This window comes from Barbatula barbatula (genome assembly GCF_947034865.1).
Source record: "Barbatula barbatula genome assembly, chromosome: 1".
In the NCBI taxonomy this organism is placed as follows: Eukaryota; Metazoa; Chordata; class Actinopteri; order Cypriniformes; family Nemacheilidae; genus Barbatula; species Barbatula barbatula.
The window spans coordinates 22,703,124-22,713,098 of record NC_136766.1 but is presented as its reverse complement, the minus strand read 5'-3'; the positions used below and the strand labels follow the sequence as shown (position 1 = coordinate 22,713,098).

Here is a 9,975-nt window from a genome sequence, read left to right as displayed (position 1 = left end):
GCTATTAGTTTCAAATGTTGTCTCTGTTGTAAAGACCTGTGTTTAGAGTTTTGCAAAAAGTTTGTTTGACAATACGTTTGTTTAAAGCATCGGTTTTTAGGTATAAGTGAATGGTTTCACTAAGTGGTCCTGAAGTATCGATACTCCAACAGAAAGTTCTGTCATGAATTACACCCCCCCCGGACTGTGCTAAATCTGTATACATTTATTTGTTCTGTTGAACACAAAGAAAGATATTTGGAGTTGGACAGTTACCAACTGACATTTTTGGGTCATCCTTGACTATAGTACATTCTATAACAGAATATAAATTTTTGGGTGGAGTATCCATTTAAGTAAAAATATATACAAAATGAAATTGGTGTAGAAATGTGAAAGGGTTGGGAAAATTTGGCTGCAGTAACTGTAATTGTGCTCTTGTGTGGAAATCATCAGTCAAAGGGTTGGGGGACAGATCTTTATTATTGTGCTTCAAGATCTTATAAACTGCTCTCACACTGGACTTTGATACATATTTAGGGTTTACAAACTGAATGCTTTACATCCTGAACCTTTGTCCTTGGACAAAGGTATGTGAAAGTTAGAGCTACACCTGTACATGAGTGTGTACTGATGTTAGTGTGTCAGCATTTGCACATATACTAGCATCATTTAGGAACTATGGCCACCATAAGGATAGGATATTTATCTTCTTTTATTCTGATCTTGTGCCTTATTTCAGGTAGGTGACAAATTAAGAATTGTGCAACATTTGAATGAATGTATAGTATATTAAAAAAGTTAATTTGCCATTTTTATTTTGGAACAAACTTGACCTAACAGGCCTACATGAAGACATTAGTGGCAAACAATTCTAAAGTCCAAAATAGCTTTAGTAGTTAAAATTTTGTGTGTTTGTTGTTAGATAGATGTTGTTGTGTAATTATAAAAGTATATTTATATGAAGAGCTTGTTTCCAAAATGAGATAACTCAGTTTTGATCATAAATCATGTTTTTATTGTTATCATGTTTATATTGTGTTTTATGTAAGTAAGCTGTGTCTTGAAACTAGTCAGTTTGAAACTTGAAACTATTGTTGAAACTAGTAACTTTGTATTAGCGATAGACATATATTGCCAGAGCCGGACAGTAACGGAGTACATTTACTCGAGTACAGTACTTAAGTACAATTTTGAGGGATCTGTACTTTACTTGAGTATAATTTTTGGGGAGTACTCATGACTTTACTCAAGTACATTTGAGAGGCAAATATTGTACTCTTTACTCCGCTACATTTCTATCCATAACCGCAAGTACACGTTACTTCTAAAAAGGAAAAAGAAAATCTCGGAAACCACCAATTAGTTTTTTCCCTCTCAAACGTGATTGGATTGTGCAGGCGCCACTTATTGGGCGAGCCTATCAGCAACAATCACTCAGACCTCAGAGCTCTATCATTTGCTGTACAGCTGTCAATCATCTCACGTCTGCATGACACGTCCTGTGTACACTTCCTCCTTCAGGACATCCGCGATGAAGCTAAAGTGACATTTCTTGACCAAAACAAGAAGCTAATAAATGCACGATTGAAGAATATGTGTTTTGTGTGTATTTCATGCGATTTGGGGGTATTTTTATATGAATAAAGAATAAAGGTAAGGGAAGAGTAGCCAATAGCGTCATATAAAATGCTAAATATAACATGAAATGAACTTGAAAACATCGCGACCGGTCAGCTGATTTTCTTCAATCATTATTATTTTCTCTTCTTTGCTCTATGCTGCGTGTATAACACGGTCAGGTTCAGAGGTGTGTCAGAACATTGCTATATCGCCTTCTTTGCTGTTTTAGGTTTATTGATTTCAGGGGCGGCGTTTGTGTATGGCCCTATAGCGTTCAGAAAACATTGTTGAAACAAAGTACGTGTGCATAATGAGACTCATTAAAGATAATTAAACTACTTTACACTGATGTGTACATGTAGCATAGGCGTCGGAAGCATGTGTATTTGAGAATGTATAAACACCGTTAATTCACATAGCGTCATTGACGTATAGTCGGTAAGACCGAAGATATGTAGTTTTGACGTGACATCATCGTAATGTTGGTTCGAAGCTCTTTTTGGCTAAACTCGTTTGTCTGCATTTTCCACATTTAAGATCATATACAGGCATTTATTTTCAATAAAACAAAGAAACTGTCTACAAAATGCCTAACAGTGGTTTTGGAATCAAGTGTGAGGTTATGGGTAGTGGGGATGGTCTTTATTTTCCCAATTAGTTGGCATCCATTTAATAATTTTAATAAATCGAATAATTTACACTATTGTTATTGTATTTCATTCATAATGTATAACGCTATCTGTGAAAAATTAAAAAAATATATTGTACGGAAAGACTTTGTAGTGCAGTCGCAGTTTAGGCTATTATGTATTTTGCGATTTGCCACTAGCTATGCCAGGATTAGTTTAAAAATGATAAGAATCAAGGCTTAACAACCCTGCGACAAGGTAAGACATGTTTTATATTTAATCTTGTTTGCTGAATCTGATCAATGGTTGGTTTATATTTTAGTCTCATAGTCGATTAACGTAGTCGGTGGTTGTTATGACAACATCTGGCTGTGGGTTATTTTTTACTACTTTAAGTTTTGTGGTTACATATATGTGGTATCATTTGGTTTCATTGTGGTTCGTTTTTGTATGGTCTGAAGAAATTTCGCCATACCCTAGGTTTTGATGAAACGCCACTACTGATTGATGAAAAAACAGAGAAACTCACATGTACAATTGTTAGCTGAATTGTATTTTCTAATATTACTCATTAATGTAAGCCGAGTATTTGCTTTGATGTTCTTGAGTATGCGGTGTGTTGTTTAAAACTGTTCGGTTCAAATGTGGGTGCAAAAAATCCATTAAAACTCTAGCAGAGGTGAAAAGAATAAAGCATGGTAAAAAGATTAAAATTACTTTATTTTACTTTAAATTCCTTTAACATTCTCCAAGGTATTAACATTAACATTTTTCATAACTCCATGTAGGACGTTTCTGTACATAAATGTAAGCAGTAAGCACTGTGGCAGTAGTAATGCAATATTTAGAAAATGTACTCTTGTACTCTTGATACTCAAGTACTTTTAAAAACATGTACTTCAGTACTTTTACTTAAGTACACATCTGACTGTAGTACTTTTACTTGTACTTGAGTAAAATTTAGCAAGGGGTATCTGTACTTTTACTCAAGTAATGAACCTGTGTACTCTGTCCGCCTCTGCTTATTGCTCCCTGATCTCTTTGTAAGTCGCTTTGAATAAAAGCATCTGCTTAATGACTAAATGTAAATGTATCTTTTGAGTTATAATGTCTTAAATCAAAACAAACCAACTGCAGTTTGAATGCTTTTATTTGGAATGCACAAAAAAAACAGGATTATTGAACATTTAAAAAAAAAAAGTTATCTCATTTTGGAATTAATCACTTCATATACACGCGTTACAAAGTTATACGCTCATTTCTCCAGTTAGCATGCATCTGTCTTCGTAAGGTATTACAATTGTCTATTTAACAAGAAAGGAAGTAGGATCTGTATACCTGGTAAAAGTAAGAATTCCCACCCTATTTGTCATATGACTTGTATTGTGTTAATTGTGTAAATATTGAATCATTATAATTACAACTGAAAAAGCTGTAACTTGTATCTTTTTTTGGCACGGTGGAACATATCTTTAGATGGTGATGGGCACATAGCACAATAATCTTGGCATCATAGGAATCCTAATAAAGATTTGCGATATCTTAAGATCTCACAAAATGTCTCAGGCCAGTTATGTCATAGTGTTTTAACAACATATTTCACCCTAAATAATTTAATGTTTGTTCATCATATTTCCTTTCATGCATTTTGGACATGTAGAGTCAAACTATGATCTACAAAGAACCTTCTGTTCTTTATTGTTCCTTATTGAAGCATTTAGACAGAAATTGTTATTCTATAGCATCGTAAAGCACCTTTGGGGCAGTTTCCCGGACAGGGCTTAAGGCTAGTCCCAGACTTACTGAAATGTTAGTGTCTTTAACGAAAATAATTTACCCTGGCATATCTTAAAATATATCAGTGCGATTGTTTTGTCTCAAGATGCACACCAGTGATGTTTTTTGTAAAACATAACTTAAATATCCTAATTTAACTAAGGCCCAGTCCTGGTTTAAACTAATCCTTGTTCGGGAAACCGGCCCTTTATGTTTAAGTTGAATAGATCTACTTTCAAATTCAAGTAGAGCCACAACAACAGATGAGCCCTCACCTCCAACTGACACCTGTCATTTTTATGCCGATGACTCCCAACCATTATATCTAGATTCTCACTGCAGCCCTTTTTGGACTGCCTATACAAAATGAAATGCTGGATGGCAAATAACTTCCTACAGCTCAATAGCAATAAAGCCTAGGTAATTGTTTTCGGCCCATCTAAAAACCGTAACTGCTTGGAGAATAATTTTGGCCCTCTTGTTTCTTATGTTTAGCCACATGCATAAAACCTGGGATTAATTTTTTATTCTGACCTCAGTCTCAACAAACAAATTAGCTATGTTAAAAAAGAACAGCTTCTGTCAACTCATCTCCAGGCTTAAACCTTTCCTTGATTTTCATGATTTTGAAAAGCGCATTTATTACATCTCGCCTGGACTACTGCAACTCCTTATATATCAGCCTTCCCAAGTCTTTTTTAGCTCTTCAGAAGTCCAAAAATATATTTTATAACACTTTACTTCATATACACATAATTCTCTTCACGCACATATTAAACTAATCAATAAACCGTAAGAGAAGACAGTCCATTAACTGTTCGTCTGAAGAGCACATACAGTTATGATTTTTTAAATGTGTGGATACATGTATTTATATCTGCATTGTGTGAGCAAACAAAGCTTTTGCTTTTATGGATGCAGAATATTTTATGTAATTCCACAGCTCTAGACTTCATTAATCCGTTTTATTTCTGAAGTCTGTTCTGTTTTAGATAAGAAACTAATGTGATTTAGTTGACCAAGGCCATCAGCTCAGGGACAGGGCAAGTGCTTTTGAAGGCTCTTGAAGAGGAGTCGATTCCTTAAATGGAATCGATTCCAACCTTAGGAATCGACTCTTGATTCTCAATGCCTTGGATTCGAGGAATCTATTCTTTTTGGAATCGATTCCCAGCCCTAGTGTTTTGTTACCAGCGATTGTGAACATTTAACTGAGCTACCTGCTTAACTACTTACACTTTCATCACAGTACTACAGCTGATAATAAGAATTCAGCTACACACCTTCGAAGATAACCAACGGTCAAATAACTTGTTCCATGACTTTAACATTGGCTGTGAAAGCTGTTCTGTGTAATATACAGATGTTGTGTATGTTTCCGCATACCTCTAAAACACTTCTATGAAATGTCCTGTAAGGTGCTGCTTGCAAATATCTCTGGGCCAATCTGCTTGTTTTATTATCCAACTTACGTCCAATATAAAAAGGCAAAACTAAAGTTCAGTAATTAAGACTTTAAACAAACCAGAAAGAACGTTTTGTGAAAAGAGGGTAAGCTGTGAGCAAAAGACTTGATAAATGTGAAATACTAACTAGAATTTGAAACTACAAACATGAATATCCATTGTAAAACACCCAAAAAGCATAATCAAAGCTTCGAAAACAGCGAAAGAATAGGACCTTTAACATTAAGTCTTACTGTATATATCCTCATTGGAGGCCTAGAAATTATAAATATACAATACATAGCCACTCTGCACCACATACTTTATACATTGCTAAAATCAATAATTAAGAAAGAATGTGCACATGCACTAGCAGACCTCCGGCACACTTGGATCGATCCACATATTTTGATCGATTAAAATGTATCAAGGATTTTGCCTTGTAATGTTTTAATTTTTGCCACTAGAGGTCCCCCAAGGACTCATGTCTACACATGTGCCTTTTTGTAATCGGTGTTATTGTTTTCACCTGTGTCTCGATTTGTGTATTTAAGCTGGTCTGTGACTCTGCATCCTTGTTTGGTTATTGTTGTTCCTAAGCCTGTGACTGCCGTAAGTTTGCGATTGTCCCAAGGAACTTTATCTTGTGTTTTTTATTGTTCCAGAACTTAATTTTTGCTGTTATTGGAACCTTTTCCTGAGTTTCTGATTTGTGAGTAACAGGAAGAAAGGGCCTTATTCCTTTTTGTTAATAAACTTAGAATAAAAAAATATCTAACTGAGGGTCTGACTATTGAGTTCAAACCCCTCCTGTGGTCCAGTGGTGGAATCTAAGACTTTCACGCCAGAGACACGAGTTCTGTTCCTGGCTCTGACAGAAAAACCAAGCCACATAATGAACCCAGAGAAGCCTAAATCTCAAGAACTCTTTGCCACAATTACTCAGCATGAGTCCACAGTTTAGCGCCGTGAGACAGCCCTAGCACAGCAGGAAACTTTGATGGCTAAACACTCAGAGGTGCTGACCGGCCTCATGACTTCCACTCCAGCTGCTGCTCCTACTGCTGCCTCTGTACCCCTTCCGGAGTATGCCTGAATATGAATGTCTGAATATGCCATACAGTTTCGGACAGTTGCGGCTGGGAGTGGTTGGAACGACGAGGCCCTCATGGTGAGTTTCCTGAACGGTCTATCTGAGGCGATCAAGGATGACCTGGATATCAGAGAACCTGCCAGTAATCTCGAGGCTCTCATCGATCAAGCAATCAGGCTTGATTATCGCCTGAGGGAAAGAAACCTGCATCGCCAGTCTGTTTCCACACTGTCTGCCAGCCCAGCGCCTTTCCAAATGCTAACAGTACCTCAAGATTCTCCAGAGCCCATGCAGTTGGGCAGGGCTCGACTGTCTCCTTCAGAGCGAGACCGTCACTCCTCATGAAGATTCCATTACTCCAATTATCCCCAGGTCCAAGATAATAGCTTATATCAGGTGGGAGCTGGAAAATACTGTAAAACAAGCTCAGGCCTGAGAGGAGGCCCAACCAACTGTTTGTTTGTCCCGAAAGCTGTCCGCTCCCATGTCCTCCAGTGGGGCCACTCCTCCTGCCACACCTGTCACCCTGACGGTTTTTGTGGCCAACTATCAAGAAGGATGTCACAACATTTGTAAATGCCTGCAACCAAGGTAAGTATCTCATCGTGCACCCCAGGGGCTACTGCACCTTCTTGCCATTCCACACAGACCATGGTCTCCTCTTTCCATGGATTTTATTACTGGACTTCCACTATCACAGGGCAACACTACTATCATGGCCATAGTGAATAAATTCTCCAAGGTTGCCCGATTTATTCCCTTGCCCAAACTGCCCACCGCAAAGGAGACTACTCAATTGGTTGTCAACCATGTATTTTGCGTCTTTGGCATCCCACAAGACATTGTCTCTGACTGAGGGCCCCGATTTTCTCAATCGGGCATTTTCTCAATGTCTGGGGGCCACAGTGAGTCTATCTTCCGGGTTCCCCCCAGAGTCCAATGAGCAAACGGAGAGGCTAAACCAAGATCTGGAGACTACCCTGAGGTGTATGTCCGCTAACAAACCATCTTCTTGGTCTTCCTTCATCAAGTGGGCAGAATATGCGCACAACTCCCTTTGCTCCTCTGCTACGGGCATGTCCCCTTTCGAGTGCCAGTTCGAGTATACTCCTCCACTATTTCCTGAACAAGAAGTAGAGGCCGCAGTTCCCTCTGTGCAACAGTTCATCAAGCGCTGCCGCCAGACATTGAAGAAGGTCAGATTCAAGCTCCTTAAAGTTTCCCAGCAGTACCAGCACCAGGCTAAAAGGAGAAGAGACCTACCCCACCTCTGTGTCCTGGCCAAAGAGTCTGGCTGTCCACCAAGAATATTTCCTTGCGGGTGGAGTCCCGTAAACATTCTCAGAGGTTCATCGGCCCCTTCAAGATTGCAAGGAAAGTGAACCCAGTTACTTATCGGTTATACTTACCTAAGTCTTTAAAGATAAATCCCACTTTTCATGTCTCGCTGTTAAAACCAGTCTTGTCTTCTACTTTTCTTGCGACAGGTAAACCTCCCCCTCCTCGTATCATTGGTGGCCAGCCAGCCTACACAGTCCACCGGATACTGGATGTCCATCAAGTACGTGGTTCGCGGCAGTATCTTGTGGATTCAGCTCTATACTGCTGAAACTAAATAAAATATTTCTGTTCTCCCACGGCATGACACTGTGACTGCCGTAAGTTATTAGAACCTTTTCCTGAGTTTCTGTTTTTGTGAGTAACGGGAAGAAAGGGCCTTTTTCTCCAACTACAGAGAAATGATTCTACCATCACAAAAACTCCACACTCCGAAAGGGCAGTGACTCCGGAGGACTAATCATCTGGTACAATGCTAAATTTCACAACCACAGCAACACGGTGAAACCACACCTGGCTCAAAATCCACAAAGATCTACTCCCATCCCAAAAAAGATATATTCCTGTGTGCCACATACATCCCGCCATCAGAGTCTCCTTACTACAGCGAATACATTTTCTCAACATTAGAGAAGGAGACGAGTCACTTCCAGGATCAGGAAAATGTGCTCATCTGCAGACTTCAGCCGGACTTCACCGACACACAAGGAAGTAAATACATTAACTGTAAACTGACCTGCATTAATAATACATTCTCTCATATGCACAGAAATAATCATGACCATATTGTGAATAAGAATGTGAAACATCTCCTGCAGCTCTGTCGAAATCTAGGTCTGTACATTGTCAACGGTAGGTTACGCATAGATATTTTTTTTGCTCAACTCTTGGGAACAGTACAGTTAATTATAAAATAACAGACATAGATCCTTCATCTCTCAGATCATTCACTGTTAGAGAACTAACCCCTCTATCTCATAACAGTCAAATTACTCTACATCTCAAAAAGACAGAAAATAACATTAACACAAAGTCAAGTGAGCTGTACAATATCATACAATAAACATACAGATGGATTGAAAACAACACAGAAGAATATCAGAAAGCAATTAGCAGTCAAAAAATACAAACTCTGTTAGATTACTTTCTAAATAACACTTATGCTCAGACTAAAGGTGGAGTCAATCTTGCCGTAAAATATATTAATTGAATATTTAAAAAATCAGCAAAACAATCTAAATTAACAACAAAAACAGGTTAAAATCAGATATCCAAAAACTGGATTGATCATGACTGTCAAACCATCTGCAAAAAACTGAGAAGACTGTCAAACCAGAAACACAGAGATCCAAATAATGCAGTGATTCGACTTCTTTACTGTGAAACATTAAAACAATAAAAACATAAACTCAGAACCAAAAATGCCCTTACACCCAAAAACAACTGACAATAATTGAGAAGTCAGCCAATAAACATAAATTCAGAAATAATTGGACAAATCTGAAAAACACTGATCATGAATTATTGATAATTCTAAATGGGAAATATGGGAAAATCATTTCCAAACATTGTTTAATAAAGTACAGACAGACACAAACCGTGAGGAAAATCAAACAATTAGAAAAACTAGAATTTGCAATCAAAGATAATCAAAACACATTAGACTTCCCAATAACTGGAAAATAACTTAAAGACAAAATCAAAAAGCAAAAAAAGCACCTGGACCTGAAGGGATTTCACTCTATGGCAGTGAAGTGTGGGGTCCACTGACAAATCCAAATCAAGATTTTACTAAATGGAAAAAACATCCAATTGAGAGCCTCCGTGCAGAACTCTGCATGCATTTGTAAGATATTTTTACAGAGTAGAATTAGGCAAATATCCACTAATCCTAAATATAGAAAGAATGGCCATCAAATTCTGGAAACATTTAAAACACAGTGACCCTCACTCATATCATTATAAAGCCCTGAAAGACCAAGTCCAGTCCAGTTTCAGTCCTAACATCCGACAATACTGACAAAATCAAACTCAACCAAATGACAACACAAATTAAACAAAACGTCTTGGTTACGGATGTAACCTCAGTTCC

The 9,975-nt window shown here is 37.9% G+C and overlaps 1 protein-coding gene across 2 annotated transcripts in view; it reads left to right on the top strand.

Annotated features, from left to right (window-relative positions):
* The first annotated feature begins 550 nt into the window (after positions 1–550).
* The window catches only part of LOC306897615 (uncharacterized protein), a 30,448-nt gene continuing 21,023 nt past the window's right edge, over positions 551–9,975 (top strand). For both annotated transcript variants that reach the window (XM_079462479.1, XM_079462478.1), the window contains exon 1: positions 551–721. In XM_079462479.1, coding sequence (XP_079318605.1) covers positions 661–721 — 61 coding nt within the window. In that variant the 5' untranslated portion in view covers positions 551–660. The remainder of the gene's footprint in view (positions 722–9,975) is intronic.